Source organism: Lonchura striata, chromosome 5 (assembly GCF_050655825.1).
Source record: "Lonchura striata isolate lonStrDom1 chromosome 5, ASM5065582v1, whole genome shotgun sequence".
NCBI classification, from domain to species: domain Eukaryota; kingdom Metazoa; phylum Chordata; class Aves; order Passeriformes; family Estrildidae; genus Lonchura; species Lonchura striata.
The window spans coordinates 21,196,470-21,219,076 of record NC_140707.1 but is presented as its reverse complement, the minus strand read 5'-3'; the positions used below and the strand labels follow the sequence as shown (position 1 = coordinate 21,219,076).

The following is a 22,607-nucleotide window of genomic DNA, read 5'->3' as shown; positions in this document are numbered from 1 at the left end:
TGGCCAAATTTTTGCTACTCAGACCCTTCCAGCTCAGCATTCCTCCTCCCACCACCGAAGAGAACATACTTTGTTACAGAGACTTTCATATTGGGAAAATATTTTAATATAGTAAACAAGTCAATTTACCTTCCACATATTTTAAATAAGTTTATGCTCATCGTTAAACAAAACTGTTTTTACTTCAACAATGGATTACAGCCTCTAAATTCGTATTGTTCCCAGCTGATCCTGTAAATAGCGAGGAATTTTGGACACCGATATCCTTGTATAGGTAACAGACTGGCATAAACAGCGCAGGAATTCAATGCGGGTTCAAAGGGAGAAGCTAGCCCTGGTGAGGAAGAAAACGAAGCCACAGAATTCCCTTTTGAGGAAAAACCGGGGGGAAAAGAAGATACCGCAGTTCCACCGAGTCCAAACGGGATCGAGTCAGTCTCCAGGTCAGTCTCCGGTCAGTCTCCGCGGGCGCTGCACGCTGCCGCAGGGACGGGCGAGCCATCGGTCTCCATCCTCGGCCGAGCCCCGCGGCCGCATCCCCGGCGGCGCGCGGCCTCCCGCGGCCCGCCCGGCTCAGGGGCTGCCGGCGCCCGGCCCGCTCCCGGCCGCGGGCGAGGGGGACGCGGCCGGCGGGGCGGCGGCGGCGGGGCCGGGGCCGGCGCGCGGCGGCGCGGGCGGAGGCCCCGCCGTAGGTCCGGCGGGCGCGGCGCGGAGCTGCGCGGGGGTGGCGGCGGCGCCGAGGCCGGGGCTGGAGGAGCCGCCGCTGCCGCGCACCGGCTGCCAGATGAGGCTGTAGTAGACGGCGAGCACGATGGCGGCCAGCGAGACGGAGAGCACGTAGGCCAGCACGGTGGCCAGGCGCACCCACTTCTTGTTGGTCTTGGCCGCCATGCGCGCCTTCTTGTCCCCGGTGTAAGTGGCGGGCTTGCCCCGCTCCGCGCCCGCCTCCTTCTCCTTCATGGGGGCCCGGCCCTTGGCCCGCTGCTCCACCGAGCCCTCCGTGCTGGCTCCGGCCCGGATCGGCCGCCTCCGCCGCTCAGGACATGCCGGTACCGCCCGCGCTGCCACCGGTGCCGCTGCCCGCGCTGCCCCGCCGGGGGCGAGGGGCGGAGCGTAGGGGGCAGCCCCGCCCTGAGGGGTGGGAACGACAGGAGGGGAGGGCAGGGGGAGGAGCCCGGGCCACCTTTAAAATGCGCCCCCTCCCTCAGGGCCCGCGTCCCCTCAGCCTTTGCCCGTCGGGCGTGAGGGGTGGCTGGGGAGCGGTGCCTCGGGGACGTGGGCAGCGCTCGCCAAGCCGCGGGAAGGCTCCTGCACGGCCTCCTGGAGCGTGGCCGAGGTCAGGACTCTCCTCTCTACCTTGGCCTCCCGATGGAGTTAGCTTTTGCTGTGCCCCTGATGCAGGTATGTGCTGCCTGCGCCTCTGTGAGACTGCAAGGGTGCCCGAGCCAAGCGGCAATTTTTTAGAGGGAACGACTGCCTTAGTTTTGTCCAAATTGGGCTCTTCCCAAGCCCGTTATTGATACAGTCTAAACTTCCTCATAAGGTATGGTTTCACCTTACTCCACAGGTGTTAGTTCCCTACAAAATTGTTCTGTTCTCGTGTTCAAAATAAACTAAAATGCTGATTTGAGGTATAAATTAGATTTTTTTTCTTTATGGTGCAAGAAAATTACTTTTGCAGATGATGTAGCTGTGCTTCCTGAAATAATTTTCTCCCTCCCTTCAATCTGAGGTCAGTCAGGTGTAGTGGTTGCAGCAGAAACCTCTGGTAAACCAGGACTTGTAATTCTGGAAGAGGCTACAGCAACTGGAGAACTAGCTATTACCCAGAGGCTTCCCCAAGAAGACATATTATGGAATAAATGGAGTAGCTGCAAAATAATTGTAATTCTTGGAAAGGGAATTTGTAGCAATTCCTACAAAATGGATTTTCTAGTAATTTTTCAATGTGTTTTCCCTTAATGATGGGTTTGCTCCAGCTTCTTCTTCTCCTTTTTGGTTCAGCAGGTGAAATGATGATGAGGTACTACCTTCCACAAGTCCCTTCCCTGTGCACTTGCTTAATTCCAGTTAAGAAGCAGAGAGTTGACATGTACCAAGCATGCATTTGGGGCTTAGTGAGGCCTTGACAGTTTTTGCCTGCTGCTCATCAGGTTGAAGTACCGAGGCCTGAACAATAGGCCCTGGGCCAAAGCTGACCTCTAGATGAACCTTCCAACCAAATGTTATATGTGTCCACTCGTATCAATGCCATTAGCAATATGATTGATGTATCTGTTCATTGTCAAAACATGTATTCACCCTTCCCTATTTAGGAACCAGATAAGGCTGGATGTGCAGAAGAATTGTTGGAACATTCCCAGCAAATCTACTGAGTGTCTTGAGCTTGCAATGTTCTGCCTTCAGCCCAACAGCTTCACCTCCTTGTTGCATTTATTTGTGATTCATTCATGCTGCAGTGGAGACTTGCCCTCCCTAAAACACACAATTCCATGATACTATTCAAGAAATTTGGTGTTCTCCGCCCTGCCAACCCTCTGCTCTCAGGGCTTTGAGTAAGACAAGGCTTGTGTTCAATAAATGTGAAGTTTTGGCTTTTGCCAAAGTCAGGTGAAAGCTTTTCATTTTATTGTTGACAAATAATTAAGTGTGAGCTTCTCTCTAGGCAGCTGTGAGCAGGTCTGTGCCTTCTCTCCTAAAAGAACTCCTTGCTGACAACCACCCCAAAGGAGCTGCAGTAATGGTGCTTGCTTTGTCTTTGGGGTTTTTGCTAAAACACCAAGCTGTGCTCCGAGTGGACTCCTGTGGTGCAAAACTGGAGCTCTGGGTTCTTGTAAAGTCTGATACTAGGCACAGCTTGCAAATTATCCCTCTCTAGGATTCTTCCTAAAGATCACAAAAGAGATCACTTGCTGGAGACAGAGTCAGGGATATGTGATGCACTCAGGGACTCCTGTCAAGGAAGGAGAGCTACAGAGTTCCTAAACAGCCTTCCTCCCACCACTCCAAAAACTGCTCTGCTGGCTCCTGTTCTTTATAAGCTCCTTTAATTTTTGACTTCTCATGTCTGAGGGTCCACTAGAAAGCTTGAATTCTGCTGCTACCTCTTACAGTGGGATGTTTGTTTGCTCTCCAAGGGCCCCTGAAGGATGTAGCTAAATGAACCTGTGTTATTGATTTCCTACAATCACAGTCAGTGAATAGCCTCCCAGTGCTGCAGGATAGGGAAGACTTAATTAAGGGAAGATTGCTGGCCTGAGATAGATTCTCTCCTTGCAGACCCTGTTTCTGAGAGTAGCAGAATACTGGATGGGATGCCTGAGACATCTCTCTGGGCTGTGCAAAGGCCTTTGCAGGGAGGAAGAGAGTGCTGTAGGTTGAGGCTGGATATTATAGAAACAAGAGCTTTGAGCTAGCACATGGAAAAGTGAAGTTTGTGGAAGGGTCAGAGAAGACCATGGCTAACATCTGTTTAGTTTTGTGAACTGAGTAGGCAAACAGTTGAAGTAAGTTGGGCTGGTGCAGTGGGAAATAAATGTTGATGAGCTTAAGAGCAGAACAGGACTTGCTCCCCCAGTATCCTGATTTCCTGTGCAGTGTTTTGTAGTGGAGGTGAATACAGGCACGAGCTGGCTGCATCCACCTCCAGGTGTGGTACAATTTGCTTTCCTGTTCTTTTAACTCGGCTACTGAAGTAGCGGAGTAAAAAGAGATGGGCATGTGGCATGTTGTTTGTGTGCCACTGCTCCTCATGCTCTTCTTTCCTGTTAATGACCTGTCTTGGAAAGTCTTGTTCTTTTCCCAGCAGTCAGGAATGGCATGGTTCAGCCAGCTCTGGGCAGCAGTGACCTGGCACTCACTGTGCTGCTTGGAAATATGCTGAAAGCCATCAGTGTTGTAAAGACAACACACTACCCAGTGAGCAGTTAATTATAGGCCTAACCATGTCTTGGTGGTTGAACAGAGAGTTTCTTGGGGTTTGGGGTTTTTTTGCATTAGACCTCACTGCTTTTATGGTTTTGTGGCATCTGTGGCCACTTCTCTGTGCCATAGTCCACTGCCCTCTGACTTTTGCAGATCAAGCTGAAGAGTCATGCTGCGAACTGTCAGGAGTCCTTGGCCTTGTGGTTTTGGCTCAAAGTGGGACACAAGATATGCCCCTGTACACACACTCAGCAGTTCTGCTCCCCAGGGTGGTAAGAAACTATTGGCTTTGTGGTCTTAATGGTATGGTTAATCCTTTCTGGATTGCCAGCGCTCTGAGCAAAGAGCAGCCACAGGAGCAGGGGGGTGGGCTGGCATTTACAGAGCTGGGCGTTCATTGTGACACTGATGTGCAGTGTCACAGCTCTTCACTAGAGGACAGCATTACACATGGCAAAGTAATTCTCCTCTTACAGATTTTCTGTGCGACTGGAGTAAAATGGGGTGGAGGTTACAGTAATTTGCTGGAAGTCAGGAGGGAGGTTTAACGATGTGGCTTAAATCAGTGTCTGGAAACCTCGTCTCCTAAACCTTGTCTGAAGGGTGATGCTGCCTGCCTTGCTGCTGCATGCACCCTTTGGGAGGTGCAGGCTGCTGGATAGGTAGCACAGGAAGAGTAGTAAATTAAAGAAAGGGAAATGCTTGCATATCGAAACTGTTGCAGTAAGTGGTGGGTTGCCTGGTATGGAAGGTATGGGAGGAAAGCAAGGAGACAAAGGGATGTGGGATGAGTGTGCACTGGATGATGGGCCTTACAGGACAGAGAAAATAAAGGATGGCTTGAATAAACAAATACTGCTCGAGTGCTGCTGTTTGTGCCTGCTCCTGATGCTGGAGCTCTCTGCAGAGGGCAGGACTGCTGCTCTATCCTATCAGGGCTCCATCAGCCATCTCTGCATGCAAGGGACAGAGGCTCCTACACAGCAGGGAGTGTGAAGTGGAAGATAAGGAGTCTGGGTTGGGCAAGAGGAAGGGAGCTGCAGCTTTTAAGACAGCCTTTATGCAAGTGGGGGTTTGGCCCTTGCTGTTGGGCATCATGTGGCCTTGCAGGGCAGCCACCAACTTGGGCGCTGCTCTTCACTGCTTGTGTTTGGTTGAGTCTTAATGATGATTTCATTATTCATTGAATTAAGGTTTTAGTCCTTTGGGAAAGCTGACCTTGAGTGACATGCGAGTTAAGCTGTGGCAGGATTCTTGCTTACTTTGTTGATGAGGCAGAGAAAGCTGATGAATATCTTGGGTGTGAGAGAAGGCCAGAAGCAGCCTCTCAGTGAGGCCCTGGCAGGAAGGCACACTTGCTTCACAAAGCTGTGATAACTGATAATACCAGTCAAGCTATGGGATCCAGTAGCTATGACTGATCTCACCTGCCCTTGGCAGTACCAGGTGGCAAAGCTCTCACTGGTTTGCAGCTGTGACCTCCAGGGCCTTCCTGCAGTGCTGTCAGTGTTCCAGAGGCTGGGAGGACTCTAGCACCTCCAAGCAAGATTAATACTCTCTATTCTCTCCATTGCTGCTCCCTAATTTAAAGGGAAGCAAACCTGAAGATGCTCTGGCCTTGCAGAAGAGATCAGGCAAGGGTAGAGAACTTTCACTCCTCACTACACCCTTTGTCATCTGCTTCTCTGCTTGGCAGTAACCACTTTTCCTGAGTGTGGGATCCTGGTGACACTGGGCCTGGTGACACTGGCAGGCTGGGCCTGGAATATCCCTAAGGAAAGAGAGCCAACAGCCTTCTGTTGGATAGCCAATTCCTTTAAGTGCAAGATTGATAAATGCAGAAAATGCCATGGTAACTGGAAATGTGGAAGCAGTCTTATTTCCAGGATTTTTTTTTGGCAGGGGTTTACCTGAAAGACAAAGGATGTTGCATTTGCTCAGAGTTCTCTTTTCCTGCAGCAGGGAGCTCTGATTCCTGCCTTTATTGTTTTACAGTTGGAGCACTTGCTAGAGATTCCACTTAATTTCTCCTGCCTTGTGCTACTAACACCTGAGAATGACCTTAGGATTCCTTCAGTGACCATTCCCCAGCTGTCCAGGCTGCTCCAAAGTGCCAGACTTATCACATCAGGCCTGGGAAGAAAGGAAAGAACAAAATATGCAGCTGGCTCCCCTTGCTAAATTGGGGGGGGGGGGGGGGGGGTGTTTGTTCCCCCCCCTTCTTCTGTGCTACTTTTGCCAGCAGCTTGTCCCTTTGAGCAATGGCAGCCTTGGCTTTGATAGGAGATGAGGATGACATCCCACCATGTGCCTGGAAATCTGCAGCAATCATAGCACAGTTATTTCCACTTGTTACTAGTTGAGGTCTCTGCCTCTGACTAAAATTGGTCTTGCCCATGTCAGGCTTTTTCATAAGCTGCTCTCCAGGTTAGCCAGTGCCCATCAGCCAGTGGAGCTTCTTCCTCCTCTGCTGCCCACATGGAATTCCTTCATTCCAAGGTCAGGAGCAGAGACTCATTTGGCCCTGTTTGCCTTTAACCTGTTCCACTTTTGGTCACTTCCCTGCTGCCTTGTCATTATAATCCCCATTTTGCCCACCTCTCCTGTTCTGTGTCCCATGCATCTGCTGCAGAGCCAAGTGAGTCTGTGGAACAGCGCAGTTCCTGGGACTCTGGGAATGTTTTATTTCATCTGGGGAATTTCCAGCTGCCCTGCTGGTCTGTCTCACTTTGAGGCTGACATTCAGAAGAGCCCATAAGAGAAAGGAAAACTGTTTAAGACTGGACAGTGCAGTGAGTGGCCCCAGAAATGGAATCTATCCAAGCAAGGAATGAGCTTGTTTCCTGGGACATCTGGCCTCTTGCATGAAGGGGGCAGTCTGCTTGTAGTCAGAGCTGAGCTGCTCCGTAACCACAGCTGCTGAAGCAGTTGGAGTGTTTCTGGCAATGCCTGTACTTCGTCAAGAGAGCATTTAAGGAAGTTGAGTTGCGGAAGTTCACCGAGCCGGGTGCCTCACCAGCACAGCTCCAAGGAGTGGATCCCTCCCGGAGGGACAGTGGGTGTTTCTGCCCCCCAGCACCCCAGCCATCGCCAGCCTTCCTCTGGGTGACCTTGGGTGAGGCTCTGCTTGCCTGGAGAGCTGTTGATTTACAATGCAGATTCAGCGCTCCTCGCCTGCCTGTCCCTGCCCCTCCTAAACTGGGCTGGGATATAAGAGCTTGTTTGCTCTCCGATGCCAACCGTGGCCATGGCAGAACGCCCTGCCACGTGAGAGGCAGAGATAGAGGAGAGGGGGCTAAGGAGGAGTGAATTGTGCAGTTGCTCTTGCTTCTGGTAGCTGAGGAGCACATCTGCAGGACCATGTCTGTGCTGAACCCTGTCCTGCGGCCCACGGAGGTGAAGGAGTACCTGTGCAAGGGCGACCGCTTCATCAAATGGGATGATGTGAGTACTGGGGTGTTCCTTCCCTAGGCTGTGCCTGTGGTGGCAGGGAGACACTGGCTGGGTCACAGTTTGTGGGGAGGCTGGAAGCCTGTGTTCAGTGTGGTATCCCACTTGACAGCAGAGATCTCTGTTCAGGGAGAGGGAACTGGGAAGAACAGGAAGGCTGAGGACTGAAGTTAAGGGGATGTTGTGTGTATGTAAGGGGTTGAGGATACGTTTTCTACACCTCTTGTAGTGGTGGATGGAAACAAATGGAGTGAGTGTGCACTGGGTCTGTGTGTGCAGCCCTCAGGAAGGTGATCGCTGCTGGGAGTCTCTGTGGGGTGAGATGCAAATGCCACATTTGGACTTTCTGGAGGAGCATGAGGGGCAGGATCTACTCCAGAGCAAAAAGCACGCATTGCACTTTGCAGATAGAGATGAAGTCAGGCTCCAAGTTGCTTCCTCTTATGGCCCTGTTGCCTGAGAGGATCGGGGGTGAGCCATGGCCTCCCACGCCTGCCCAGCCCCTGGGTCTGAGAATGACTGAACAGCAAAGGGCCTGTGCTTTAACAGGGCTGAAGCCTCTGAGTGCTGCAGCAAGCTGCTGCTCTCTCCAGCTCATTGTCCTCTACCTTCAAAACAGCTGCTTTGCAGTCACTGCCTTTCTGTGTGAGAAGAAGAAAATGTAGAGCAGCAGCAGATCATTGGAATGTAAGAATTCCCCTCCTCACTTTCTAAGGAGGCAAAGGAGTGCTTACCCCAGCACCCACAAACCTGAGCAGGAGAAGAGCATCTGCCCATCTGTGCTGTATGGAGATGGTCTGTCTGCTGTTGAGCATGAATGTTGATAAAAGGGGAAAAGCCCAGATTATGGGTATTCACAAGGATGTAGGGAGATGGTTCATGGCGTGTTACAGATGAGATGATCAGAAGGAGGCTGCAGCAGCAGTGCAGGAGAGATTAGCACTTTTGTGGGTGTGAAGCTGAAATGGAGTGTTAAGTCCCAAAGGGGCATGTGGGGGAGTGGATCAGATCATCTGTGTGTAACATCAGCGAGGTGGTCCAGCAGCACTGAGAATGAGAGCAGTGTACTGTGCAGCTGGCAGGAAGGACGGATGTGAGGAATATGAGTTGGAATATGGCTGCCGGTTCCCCTGTTAGCAGTACATAAACAGGAGGATGACACTGGGGTACAGTGAAAAGCACAGCCTTCCTCTTTCCTGTGGGCCCACTGCCTGCAGAGTGCACTTGGGGCTTCTTAGAATTTGAAATTTGCTTTCTCAGAATAACAGTAGCCAAACTTGTCTAAAATTTCTGATGACTTTTTGCTCAGTCCTTGGGGACCATTCTCCCAAGAACTGGGATCTGTTAAGTACTTCACTGGGTATTCTTGGGATAGGTTCCCCTGAAAACCAAGGTGAGTCAGTTGGGCTTCCAAGACTCACCAAATGTTTATTTCCTGTTGTAGCAGTTGATTAGTGAGCTCAATTCCCATCTGGATCTTTCCTTAAGGTTTACATATTTGTAAACATTTCTAAGCGGTTGCCTCATAAGTAGTTTACAGGCTTGATCTCCACCAATAAAGAAAGGCTTCTCCATGAGTGGGCTATTCTGGTCACATTGCTCCGTCGCACTGGGCTTTCCCAGTCCATGGTTAGAACAGGCTGCAGAGGATCATGGTGAGAGCTCCAGACTGCAGGATTGCTGTGCTTCAGAATTCATGTGTTGTGGTTTTTGTATCTCTTTCAATTGACATGACTGTACTGTTGGTAACAGTTTTGAACTCGCTCCAGGATAAGTGAGGCAAAGGAGTTAAGGAACATCAGCTTGGGACTGAACTAGGGCCTTCCAGCAAAAAAAGCAAACCCACGCTTTTTCTACAGAGCCCTCACCTTGTCCAGCTTTGGTAAGGCACTGTCTAGAGGTGAGATCAATGGATCCCTGACAGGTTGGACTGTTCTGACCTGTCCGAAGGAGTTAGTTACAGGGCCTTGGGGTAAGGAGCAGCTCTGCAGTGCTTTGTTCAGCATCCAGCAAGCTGGGGCTCCTAAGCAGACTGAAGAGGTGAAGTTCTACTACATGGGTGGCAGCAGAGGTAAAGAACCAGCTGGGATCCCTGTCAGAACCCCAGGCAGGACGCACAACAGTAGCTGACTTCTTGAGCAGGGCAAATGGGTGTGTGTTTGGCTCCGTGCTGCCTCTGAGTCCTCATAGTAGAGTCAAAACTCTTCCTATCTCTGAAAGATTATGGTTTACAGGATTTAGCAGCCCCACAGAATGAGAAGCAGCCAGTTGGCTGCCAGACCATCCTCTGCAGGACTGCTCATTTACTTTGCTGCCAGGAGCTGCCCCATTGGAGAGGCTGCCTGCACTCCCTGGCAGGCCTGGCCCTGCCTAGGAGTCTGGGTGGCAGCAGCTTCCTTGCAGCCTCAGCTTGACCACCAGAAAGCTGCTCTGTGGGAGATAAGGACAATCTAGAACATGGCACAATCCTCTCTGGTGGTACCGTGGGGCCTGTTCTGCTCTCTGTGGACACGTGTGCAGGGAGCCAGCCCAGAGCAATATGGACAAGGTGCTGGCCCTGGCACAGCAGGAGGAAGACAGGAGGCAGTAAAAGGACCACGTATGATGTGCTGTGCAGTGAGCACTTTACTGTAAATATTGCGTATGGAAATGGAGGTCCCTGAATATACAGATACACTCTAGAGTGAAGTATGAGTTCAGTAAAAAACTGAAGAATCTGAGGCCAAGAGACAAGTACAACTTCCAGATTTCATTACTGGTTTCATATTGGCAGTTATATGTTCCAGCTTCCTGAATTGAATCTGGAGTCTTCCCAGAAATGGCTGTGTGGGCTTCAGGATCAGCCCCAAATGATTTCATCTGATTGCAGCCTCTGGTGTGGGTGTCTGCATTGCTGCTTCCTTCAATGGTCAATGTAAAGAAGATCTGTGGAGTTTCAGAATCCCCATCTAAAGCAGCATAATGATGCTGCATTGGTGCATCCCCTCCTTGAAGCTTTCCTGACTAGGAGCCCAGATAATCTGCATGAACACCTGGATGGGAGATGCCATGGATGAATGCTTGTTCTGCTTGGCTTGGGTTACTCCTGAGCTTGTAGAATGAAGCAGGCCAAAGAAGACTTTTCTAATGAAACAATTAATTGAATCTCCAGATACTTTATCTCAGCTCTTTGTATAGAAAACTCCAAGAGAGCTGTTCTTGTCACAGGTGTCACTGTGGAGATGTCCTAAAATCCTTGGGTTCGTTTTCATAAATCCCAGAGGATGTTCACCTGCCTGGGTCTGTATTTCAGCTGGGAACCTCATGTCCCAGGATGTTTTCTCCAAGTCTTCCAAGGTGCCAACATTCTTTCTTTTGTTGTTTTTTTGGTCAGGAAACATCAAATGCTTCTCCTGTGATTCTCAGAGTGGATCCCCAGGGCTTTTACGTGTACTGGACCTATCAGAGCACGGTAAGTGCTGAGACTCTGCAGCTCAGGCTCCAACCAGCCAGGTCAGGTTTGTGTGAGGTGACAACCCTGCAAATGCTCGAGTCCTGCACTTGGGAGCAAACTGCCACATTCATTCCTCTTAGCAGGGACACCCCACTGAGGAGTGGGAGCTGGTCAGTGGCAGGTTGGTCTTCACAGCACCAGGATAGTGCAAGAACTGAAGGTGTGAGTGTGACCTTTCTGTGCCTTTCACGCTTTCACCTTTTTTGACTCCTGCAAAGCTCATTGTGTGTCCTTCAAAGGACTTCATGGAGAACAGTTCCAATATGCCTGTCACCCAGCAAGATACAGGATTCTCCTAACCTGTAGAGTGGGGCCATTAACTGACTCATTGGGGTTTTAGACATTTTTATTAAAAAGTAGTGACCACAGTGTTGTAGGCCTACATGGAGTTTGGAGAGCAAGTTGTGCTCAGGGCTGTGTTCACAGGCTGCTGGAGCAAAGCACAAGATGCCAGCTGTTGGAGGAGAGGGAGAGACAACACATGGAGGAAAGAGAATTCAGTTGCTCAGTGATGAGTACATCAAGTGATGGAGAGGGAGGTGGAAGGCTGGGCTTACTTCCGCTTTCCAGAGCAGGCTGTGGTTCAGCTCTACTTCCTCCGCCTGACCTACATGCCATGGCAGAGTCAGACAGTCCTGCCCTGCCCAAGGACCTGGTGGGTTTGGGTGAGCTCTGCCCTTCCAGAGATTGTGCCCAGTGCCAGCTGGGACTGGGCCCTGCCGCAGCCACATTCCCTGAGAAGTGTCACGGTGCTGGGGACTGTCACACCCTTTGATGTTTCTGCCACTCCTGTTCTGCTTTCGAGGTCCACTCGAGCTGTAGAATATCTGCTCTAAGGGTTCCACCAGAACAAAGTGGAGTATGAAATGAGGCAAGGGGAGCTGGTGTCACCATGGAAAGGGGAAATACTTCATTGGGATACCTGGGAAAGGGACTGGGGGAAGGAAGCATAGCTGCCACAAGGAAAGCCAGACTGGAAAGGGTCTCGCATTCCCGGAAAATACTGTTGGTGAGCAGCTAAAATAAACTGAACTGCTTTTGCACTAGGAACTCAGAAAGGAGCAGGATTAGGAGTAAAATTACTTCCTGCTTAACAATAAAATGGAGATAGAGCCAGAAGACATGGCATCCACATTGTCCTGTAATGTGATCTTGGAAAATAATATTATCTGCTGCAACAAGTATAATTTGTTCTCCAGATCCATGGTGAGAAGAAAAATTAGTAACAGAGGAAGGAAATTCAGGTTGGATATTAAAAGAACAAGCAAGACAGCAAGCCAGTAGTGAGGACACAGAGGGTCTGCCTGGGGAAGGCTGTGCAGTGTCCTCTGTGGGAATGGCTTTCCCCCCTGCCTTGTTCCTGCTGGGACAGCTTTTCCATAGGGAAAGATGCTAAACCAAAGCCAAACCTGATTTACAGCTTCTGGGGGCTCTGTCATGGAGTGCTTTCTTCATTTTTCTTGTCCTTATTCTGTTTGTAGGAAAGAGAAATTCTGGATATCACCAGCATCCGAGACACCCGAGCAGGACGATTTGCCAAAATGCCCAAGGTGAGGCCGTAGCTTCTTTCTGCCCTGTGTTAAAGTGGAAAGGCAGGGCTACCTGATGTTTTGGTGGGCTCAGGCAGTTTGTCCTGGATTTCTGTAGGAAGCAGCTAGAAAGGATCTCCTCTCCTTACATCACTGCTATGTAAATACAGAAAAGCCATCTTGACTCGTCCCTGACCTCCTAGGGGCCCTCTGTGCACCCAAAAGCAGCACTTTCAGACTATGATAGATGGGCTCACTGGACGGAATATGTCAGAAAGCCAGGAAAACAAATTCCCCTTCCAAGTGCCCTGCTTCTCTGTTAAGTCTGCTGGCAACTCTGATGCTCCTGCACTGAGACATCAGAGCTACTCTTGTGTAAGGATGTACAGGGTATCCACAAACCTGGAGTTACAATGCTATTCCAACAGTGTGTGCTGGGTTTTCCCTTTAAAGGGAAGAAAATTCATTTTCAGAAAAACTAATTTGGTTCTTTTTCCTCTCCCATATAGTTTAACCTTTGCACATGATCAGGGTTTTGTTCTTGATTTCAGTTATAATTGAAGCTTCTTAAAGCCCTTGTTAGGACTTTGTTTCGGGGCCTTTTTCTTTGTTTGCTTTTAACTTTTCCATGTATGGAAAAGGCAAGCAGAAAACTGCAGTAAAGCACAAAGGTGGAAAAGGGACTAAAGAAGTAAAGCTGATGCATCATGTGGTGACATAGGTGACTCTCTAAGGCAAAAGGGAAAGGTTTTGCAATATCTCCTGAGCCCCAAGCAGCATTTTGCACAAGTTGTGTGGCTGTTTTCACAACTGCTCTGAACTATTCAGAGCTCCCCAAGACCAGGATTTCTCAAAATACCATAAAAAGGTGGGTGCTAAAGGCACAGTAGAGCTCAAGAACAGTACCCATAATAAAAATCATATTTCCCTCAGAGAAACTGCCTTTCTCCTTATAAGTTCACTAGAATGGAACATACTTCAGTTTTCAATGAGCCTAAAACTTTGTCAGCAAGTTTTGTGGGAATTGTGCTTATAAAATGCTGTCAGAGGTTGGATTTTCATTTGAGAGAATAAAATATTAGGGGCTGTTTGAGTTAGTGCTGCCTTCCAGATGAGACACACTAAGGAAGAGGCTAACTTGAAGGACAGGAATGAGATACTCTTTCTAAGGTATTAAGCTTTGAGGAATAACCTATTGGCAAAATGAATTGATCTTTGATATAGTTAATAAATTGCTGGCGGAAGTACTGAGGCCATGGCTGGATGTCCTGGTGATAACAGGAGGCTGGAGAAACATGTCCTAGATTTTAAGAATTCGTTAAGGAAAACTAATTGGAGAGTACCAGGAGAAGACAGTTTGCCAATGGTACAAAATTATTTGGGGTAATAAAATCATGCTGGTTTGTAGGAAGACCTTGAACTGCTGATTGAATGCTTGATCTAATGAGTGATACATTTTATACAGATAAAAATCAGTCAATGCACACAGAAAAAAATCCTTCTGTAATAACAGGCCCTGAGTTGACTGTTGCTACTCAGGAAACATCGTGGGTGTATGGTAAAATATCAATGTAGTGTTCAGCAGTATTTGCCTCCTAAAAGTAAATTGTATGTTAGGGATTAAAAGGAAATCATTAGGAAGTTGTGTACACCTTAAATGGATACATATTTATGTCAATTCTAGTGTGCTCCCAAATTTGATGAGAACTACCAAAGGTATGGAAGAGCAGCAGGATTAACAAAGGAATGAAGTGGCTGCTGGGGGCAGAGCATCTGAGTAGGAGGGACTGTATTCTGGCAGAAGGAGTAAGATGAATGGGATGTGGAGTGCTGTAATATCAGCAGCTGAATGGAGAAGGGGAGCACAAAGGGCTTACTCAGGGTTTGAAGCAGTTACTCAGGGTTTCTTCTGGTGCAGGATCTCCATATAAGGTGGAATTTTCCAGAGGTAGGAGTGGCACAAGCAGGAGATGCTGCTGCTGCTGTCCCACCTCAAGTCACCATGCCTTTGGTAATGCTTCCTGCACAGTCATGGAAATGTGAGTATAAAAGATCAGTACAAGAAAGAAATGCCCTTAGGGGGTTATTAAATGTGAGATAATGCCTCTGGGTTCGGAAGCTGCTGAATCCTAGATTGCTGGGAGCTGCAGGAATGTGTCAAAGAAGTGCCAGTGAGTATGCCCTGTTCCAGCACTTTTCCCTAGGCACCCTGATGGAGCTGCTCTGTTCTAGCTGTTGTAATAGGCCAGGGATGGGATTTTAAAGCCATGGGAATTGGCTGGAGCTCATTTTTGAAGACCAACGAAGCAAAGGTCAAGCACTGACTGATTTATTAAGTATTCTCAGTAAGCAGAAGTGATGCACTTGATGACAACCTTTGCTGTGAAAATCCCAAGTGCTTTTTGAATTCTGCATTTTACAGAGACTCATTTCAAATAAGTCCCCTTTTTATGTCAGGGAGTTTTCTGGAATTCTGTGGTAACATCTAGTAAAATGCACGAGACTGGCTCCTTATCCATCTTTTCCTCGTGGATCCTGGGAGGCCTTGTGTGGGCACTGAAGGGGTGTTGAACCAAGATGTGCCATCTGGGTCTAGAAAATTGTTATTTACACATAGCTCCGCTATCCTTGATGCCTCTGGCTTAAAGCCCTCAGGGTCATGTTCATTTGGCTGTCCTGAGAGCAGAAATTCACAAAGGAATGCAGAAAGCAGGGAAAAATTCTTCCCATGAACTACCACACCCTCCACGTGGGGCAGCTATGTCTGGGGCGTTGTTACAAAAGGCATTAATATAAAAAACTGGTGTGGTGAAGCAAATAATAACCTGTTTAGAGGTGGAAGGATCAATGTGGGTGCTGTTCTGCCTTATTACAAAATAGTGGCTTTGAATTGTTGCTGAATAGAATTGTTGGAATTAATACCAAGAGTTAATTTGTTTCACTGCCTGAAGGTGGAGAAGAAATAAACCATGGGCCTTATTTAGGACAAGGATTAGGACAAGGAGAGCAGAATCACAGCTGCCGGAAGAACTGTGGATGGCATCAGCAATAAAAGGAGCATTGTTTCCCCTTCCCTGTGAGTGATGCCCCAGTCAATCTGCAGCTGCTCTGAGGCAAAGCTTGTGGCCTGGTTTTCCTGCTAGATTGTGACTGAAGGAAGTCCAGAGGAAGGAGAGAGCTGTATGGAGAGTATCTGTGCCACTGCTTTCCACAGCAAGGGGCTGTGCAAGTTTGGGCCGTAGCTCAAAGATGGAACCTGCCCTGAGTTTTTCAGTCCCAGGGCACTAACAAGTCTCCCTGGGAGGGGGTGGGTCACTGTCGATGTTGGGAGTTCCCTGCTTTCAGTAACACTTTCCCACCACTGCCGAGGAGGAGGTTTGGGGTTTTCCTTTGTAACCTCTACACACAGCAAGAAGAATAACACCAAAACAACCACGTGGCAAACCACTTGAGAAGGGACCTGCTGCCGTGAGCACTGCCAGCACAGGTGACAGCTGGAACCCCATCCGTGGTTAGGGAGCAGTGGTGCCCAGCACAGCGTGGAAAAGGGACTCACTAAGGGCTGCCAGCCACAGGAGCAACCTCCAGATGGAAATGGCCCTCGCCTGCCTTCCCCAGTCCTCGCCTCACCGCAGGGCAGACTCTTCGCTGGCCCCTCCTACGCAGGGCTCCCCTGCTCACCCGCCCCTGCGAGGTTCTTTGAGAGCGGCTTCGCTTTTCTGCCGTGACTTTTCTTCGCGGATTTTTTATTTTTTTTATTTTTTTTTTTTTTACAAGGGGCAGAGCGAACTTTGGCGTGTGTTCAAGAGAATAATAAAGATAAGAATGAGCAGCGCCTTTGAACAGCGAAGAGAAAAATATTCAAAAGTTATTGACTGTAGTTCAACAGTGTGCCAATAATCTAGGCTGTTATTTACAATCAGGTCTGTGTTTTCTTTTTGGTAATGACAAACAATAAGGGCTGCTCCATTTGTGGGGCTTCTCGTGGTTTCTTTTTTAAGGCACCAAGACCCCGGAATGCTGACAGAGAATCTAATAATAATAAAAGCCAAAATATATGATGTTTTAAGCCAGACTTCTGGGCTATTTGCTATGTCTTGGGATTTGTTTAATGTTTCAGGAGGCATTGGCTTTGAGGCAGGCATATTTTTAATAAAAACAAACATTCTGATTGTCATAATTATAAACCAGATTCATCCTCTGTCCACATTCTGTTGGTGTTGAACCTGGAGATGCAGCCTGAACTGCACATGTACAGGAAGAAAATGATACCAAAGTGTTCCACTCATGTTTTGAGATGATAAAGTTGAAGCCAGTGGGACTGTTCAGGAGCTATGCAGGGCAATCACAGTGCCATCAGAGCTGAGCTGTGGCTGTGAGCCACAGGCTGTAAACACTGTGGGTGGTCAGTGATTCTGCTGCAGAACAGGGGATGAGCAGCTCTGGAATTGGGATTCAGCAACTTGTGAGCCCAGGATGGAGCTGAACTAAGTCTAATTCCAGCCTTCCAACTGGAGAGTGATCATGTGGAGCTATATGGAGACACCAGTCTGTAAGTGTGCAAGAGAGAGGCAGGTACAAGCTTGTGTCTGGCAGAGGATTTATAAATGGTGGAGCAGGAGCAGAGCAAGGAAATGGGCACATGTGAGTGATGACCTTTGCCGTGCTGGGCCCTCCTGCTCTGCCATTGTTGTGCAGTGAGTTCTGGGGCCACGCGTTCTCTTTTGTCTGTGGCAGGGTATCCCTGCTGGATTGCAGAACACCCTAGGCTAATTTGTGCCTGGGAATCTGAGCTGCTGCATTTTCCAGTTCCTTGAGGTAAAACACTGAGGGCTGAGAGTACTTCACTGTGGATTCTTGTCTGCTGGTGTCCCTGAGGTGCTTGGCACAGGGACAGGTTGGCCCTCCCCATTCCACAGCCAATATCTGCAGCATGGAACAGCAAGGCTGATGGGGACAGGGGTGTTACCTCCAGAGTCAAAGGCATCCCCCAAATATCTTGGGACTTTCTTTTTCCCTTCTGGCAACCAAACATGAGCTCTCTTCTCCCAAAAGATTTTTTGTCCTAGTGCCACAAGACACAGCTCTGTCAGGGCACTGTGACACAACAGGTCCTGCAGTCAGTCAGCTCTGCCCCCTTTCAAGCAGAGAAAGGACCATCCCTCTCTGTCCTGTCTGTGACTCTTTGTTTATATTTGCATGAGAATTTGCTTCTCTCTGGACTGTGAATCTCTGTACAGCTGAGAATTTTAGGGAAATCAGGAGGGTTGGATGTGAAACACCAGCTGACTCCATATTTCAGCCACTCCTCTAGTAGTTGTTTTCTGCTTGTCTGGGTTTTTTTAAGGGGATTTGCTAAGTGTTTCCCTTCTGATTTGCATGACTAGTATGCGTGTCCTGCTTTTCATACAGCAATTCCTATTTTTCCTTTATGGCTGCCTGCAAGGTGACCGTGAGTAATCCCAGAGTGAAGCTGTGGCACAAGGCACTAAAGGAGTGTGGGTTGTGAAAGAGCCACAATGTGGATCTGGTTCAGAGCTCCTGCACACAGTCTCTGGTCCTCTCTCCACATTTTCATTGGGTGTTGGATGCACCACTGCCTGGATAAGGGCAAAAGTGCTTGGCTTGCTGGAGACATGAAGACAGAGAGATCTGAAGAGAGCCAGGTGACAAATATCTGCTAGATAGCAGTGTGCCGAGAAGGAAGGGGTGGGAGGAGCCCCGGATAACAAATACAGGAAATGAGTTCAGCACAACCACAAGTTCACTATTGTTTGGGCCTCCCCTCCTGTACAGCGCTGGAGCTGAACAAATGCTGGTGCATTTGCACGATGAAGTTAAGTCTGGAGTTAAAATCCCAACACTTGGCTGCTGGCACTGGAAAGTTGAGCTCCAACAAGGAGTTGCCACGAGCATGGGAAGATGTGAGTGTTTGGTGATGCTCAGTTCTGTGAAGGAAAATGGCTCATGAGGCAAGAAGGAGCCATTTTAGAAATTCCCTTTGTAGAAAATAGGCAAATCATATTTCTTCCCTTCCCTCCTTCCAAATAGTCAGGGATTAAACAGGTTTCAGAGTTATCCCCTTGGAGAGGTGCTTTTCCAAAATAAGAGACAGCATCAGATGATCCAGAGTTACAATCCAGCCTGTCCTTTTTTTCTTAAAGATGCCTGTTTGCTACAGATGTGGCAAAATTGCAAATGCTCCAGAAATTAGGAAAATGGAAGTAAAAAAATTCTGCAGTTCCTTATAAAATGTGTATTCAGCTGTGTGTGTGTCACATGGTGCTGAAACCTGAAGGTGTGCTCAGATTCCAGCTTGTTTAACTTCCAAGTCTGACCTGCTCTAACAATCCCAGATTGTGGATTTTGCCCTGCTTCTAAAGGAGCAGGTGCTCAGACAGCTCCCTGTCTGCTTGGACAGGGATTTGTCCTGCACTTCAGATAATGGATTGCTGTGCTTTATTCTAGGAATGGAAATTTTTATCTTCCCATTATAAATAGCACCATCAGTAAAATGCTAGGATACCTTGGATACCTTGTCTTAGTGACACCACGCATAGGAATGCAGAAAATGCTGAATAATTTAAAGAATTCTATAAATACTTTCATATGGTGCTGGAATCCAAGTACCACTAATCGGATGAGCCTTACGCTTAACAAAACAAGTCTCTGGTGAGCCATTGCTGTAGGGTACTGGAATTGCTATGGAAAAAATCCCTACTACCAACTGACAGGAGAAGAAAATGGGGCTTGGAGGAGAAGAAGACAACTTGGAAGTAACGGGGGTCCCAAAAAACGTCTTTCTTGTAGAGGGAGGCTACACATAAGGGTGTCACACTAATACACTTTTTAGTGTGTGTGTTTTGATAAAATCAACTGGATACACACCTCTGGCACAAGCAGGCCAAACACTCCCCTACTTGTTTGCAAGTCCAGCCTGAAGTTCCAGAAGAAATTTCTTTAAGAGCAGTCTCTTGCTTTGACTTTTTCAGACTTGCACAGGGGTTAGTTATGGTGGTTTGTCCCATGGAGGATCCAGTAATGCAGACTCCAGAATAAAGATAAAAAATAAGGAAAGCCAAGTAAAGGAAGATTGCACTAAGCAATTTTGCAACCCTTGAGATGCTTTCTGTGAATTTGGGCCAATGTGTGTATTGGGGTCTGTTTGTTTGGGGTTTTTTTTGGGTACAGTTTTCCCTCATTCTCCAATTACTCCCATCTGTTCTGTTTCTTTTGCAGTCCCTGAAGCTCCGAGAGGTTTTTAACTTGGATTACCCTTACAGCACCTTCCTGCTGAAGAACCTGACAATCGTATCTGGCCCTGACATGGTTGATCTCACTTTCCATAATTTTGTGTCCTACAAGGAGAATATTTGCAAGGTATTGGGGCCTGAGGTCTTGGAAGTACTGGGAACCGCTAAGGATTGGGGCATTCAGTGAGGAGCAGGAAAGGAGAGGGGAGACAGGAGCCTGAGCTCCTTCAGCATTACTGACAAGGTTATAAACAAGCAGGTTTATGTTCCAGTCAGGTGTGGTATCTCCATAGTTCTAGAAGCTTCTGCCCTTGCACAGAGAAGCATCACTATAAGACTGGTCATTGTTGTCTTTCATGTGTTCTGTATGGATGAATAGGCTGCTGAGAAGTGGAAAAGTTTCAGCTCCTAGTGTTTATAGGCAGGAGGAAGGTGATAAAAGTCAAGCCCAGAAGTCTCAGGATAAGGGGTAACAGTTTTAACCTGGAAGCGGGTAGATTTTGATTGGATGTGAGAAGACTTTCTTATGTGTGAGGGTGGGGGGCCCTGGCTCAGGGTTCCCAGTGAAGCTTTGGCTGTCCCATTCCTGGAAGTGTTCAAGGTCAGGTTGGACGGGGCTTGGAGCAACCTGGGATAATGGAAGGTGTGGCATGGATGGCAGGATGTGGGACTGGATGGGCTTTAAGGTCCCTTCCAACTCAAACAATTCCAGGATTCTGTGCCCCTTTCCATGTTTGCTGTGTACTTCTTGGAGCAGTTCAATAGAGCCCAACTGCCTCTGCCCTGTTTGTTCCAGGACTGGGCTGAGGATATTATGGCCATTGCCCGGAATCCCCTCACGTACAATGCTCCCCGCTACACCTTCCTCGAGAAAATGTAAGTCCTTTCTGAGAAAATTTTTTCTCTGAAATGTCCATGTCCTGCTCTTTCTGACAGTACTTCAAAATAAGACTTCAAACATCCAGGTCCCTCCAGATCAAGGCCTGGGGGCTGATGGTCTGTAGGACCCCGATTTTTAGTTCACTATTAGATTGTTTTCCCAAGTATATGTTTTTCCTTCCTTCTCACTTAGTAGGATCTCTTAAGATTGTCCAAATGCATTTTTATAATCTTGTTTAATTTTTTTTTTCACAGTCTAGTGAAGCTGAAGTTGCAACTGAATGAGGACGGAAAGATTCCTGTCCGGAAGTGAGTGTGGATATTTGTTTCATTGTGTGTTCAGTCAGACTACAGGCAGAGCAACTGATGAGAGGATGGTTGTTCAGTGGCTTCAGCCATCTGCTCTTCTGGCACTTAAGAGGCAGAGAACTTTCCCTCTGTGTCGAGGCCATGGAAGTGCACCTGCTGCGGCTAGGTGACACATAATTTGAGTCTGGAAAGGAGATTTTGTGGCCTTCATCTGCAGCAAGAAATGGCTTAAATAGCCACGGATATAACTTCCTGGTTGTTACCATGAAAAAAAAACCAACAAAACAAAGCAACTGTTAAAATTCTGATCACAGATTATTTCTCAAACCTGAGCTGAAAGGTGGATGAGGTGTAGGATTGTTTCCCTTTCCTGTAAGGAGTTCTCTATATGGAGAGCTCTTTGCTGGGCTCCCCAGCTCACCTGCAGCAGGGCTCCCTTGCTTTTCTTGTCTCCTTTTTCCCCGTGTGACCACTCCAGTCCTTCCCCACTTCCTCCTTCCCTCAGTCTTCGCTCTGGATGTGCATGAGAGCAAAGCAGCATCTGGGCCAATGTTAGTGCTGGTTTAGGAGCAGAACAGATGGAGATTTGTCCTTCCCTGTCCCCAGCTTGGCCTTGTGCATCAGGTAGGGCTCCATTAGAATGGGAAGCAAAGCCCAGCCTGTCCCTTCTCCCCTGCACTATGTGGCATGAATCTGGAACTGATTTTGTGCCATTCAGTGTCTTCCCAAGAAAATTGCTCCAGGGCTGATCCTGTGGTTCCTCTGTGTTGATTTAGCTTGTAGAATGACAAAAGGCAGCACTGCCATGTTGAATTCCCTTTTGGGTCCATAAATTACCTTTTGTTTTAAGAATAAGGAACTGCAGACAGTGCATTTGGGAAGTTTTGAACCACTCTGCTCTAGATCTGTGCTGTGTTACAGCATCACAAGAAGTGAGCACTAATTGCCCCAAATAAACACAGGCCCCAGGGTGTGTTGTAAGGCAGAGCTGTGCTGGATTAGGGCTGTGCTGACTAAATGGGCTCCTGGAGGGCTGAGCTTTATTCAACACTAAACATTTTTTGTTATTTGTTTTCTAAACAACCAACCAGCAGAATTTCATTGTCAGAAACCAGAATATTCATCAAAGGGATGTTAAAAATGTGTAGGTCTGTAATGAATAACACACTAGGGAAGAGTGCTTTGAATTAATCTTTAAAATGCAAGCAAGGTAGCATTGCTGCAGGGAGAAACCAGCTTATTCCTCTGAAACAAGCTAGAAAAAAAATATCTGATACAGGATGTACCTCTTCTCAGTGCCCATTTCTTGCAGAATGATAAAAATGCAGAGCATTAAATAGTCCAGATTAAGAACAAGATGTATAAAAATACTCAGTATCTCCAGGTGCAGGTAAACATAAGGTTTTTTAAAGGTCCTGTAAATTCTGAAAATTCCATGAGCATTTGCCTTTCCTTTAAATATGTAAATCTTTTTGGAATCATACCAAGGCTGCTGTAGTTTTGTCTTGCAAAGGACAGGGTTTGCATGAGCTGTTGCAGCCTCTGCCAGGTACTCCCCCCTGGCAGCACAGGGTACACCTTGTTCCCCTGTTTGCTGTGAGCACCTGTGACTCCAGGAGCTTAACAGAACTGAGTCTGGATTTATCCGTGGAGGAGACCATGGTGCTGTTGACAGGGATGTTCTAAAAGTTCAGTTATTGTCATTTCTCCACAGTACCATGGGAAGCACCTCTAAGAGGGGCAGAAAAGGACAGGAGAGGGATTTTGAGT

The 22,607-nt window shown here is 48.0% G+C and overlaps 2 protein-coding genes across 5 annotated transcripts in view; one reads left to right on the top strand and one right to left on the bottom strand.

Moving 5' to 3' along the window:
* Window positions 1-435: 435 nt before the first annotated feature.
* Window positions 436-1,108, bottom strand: INAFM2 (InaF motif containing 2). Its single transcript, XM_021556034.3, has one exon. The coding sequence runs from the start codon at window positions 958-960 to the stop codon at window positions 574-576; it is 387 nt and encodes a 128-aa protein (XP_021411709.2). The 5' UTR covers window positions 961-1,108; the 3' UTR covers window positions 436-573.
* A 107-nt stretch (window positions 1,109-1,215) lies between these two features.
* The window catches only part of PLCB2 (phospholipase C beta 2), a 42,412-nt gene continuing 21,020 nt past the window's right edge, over window positions 1,216-22,607 (top strand). The window contains exons 1-7 of one of the 4 annotated variants that reach the window (XM_085580063.1): window positions 6,922-7,368; window positions 10,748-10,825; window positions 12,349-12,417; window positions 14,315-14,435; window positions 19,636-19,776; window positions 20,446-20,525; window positions 20,784-20,837. In XM_085580063.1, the coding sequence (XP_085436189.1) occupies window positions 19,723-19,776; window positions 20,446-20,525; window positions 20,784-20,837 (188 nt within the window). In that variant the 5' untranslated portion in view covers window positions 6,922-7,368; window positions 10,748-10,825; window positions 12,349-12,417; window positions 14,315-14,435; window positions 19,636-19,722. Of the gene's footprint in view, window positions 1,402-6,814; window positions 7,369-10,747; window positions 10,826-12,348; window positions 12,418-14,314; window positions 14,436-19,635; window positions 19,777-20,445; window positions 20,526-20,783; window positions 20,838-22,607 lie in introns of those variants that run through there. The other 3 variants (XM_085580061.1, XM_085580060.1, XM_085580062.1) reach the window with 3 other exon arrangements.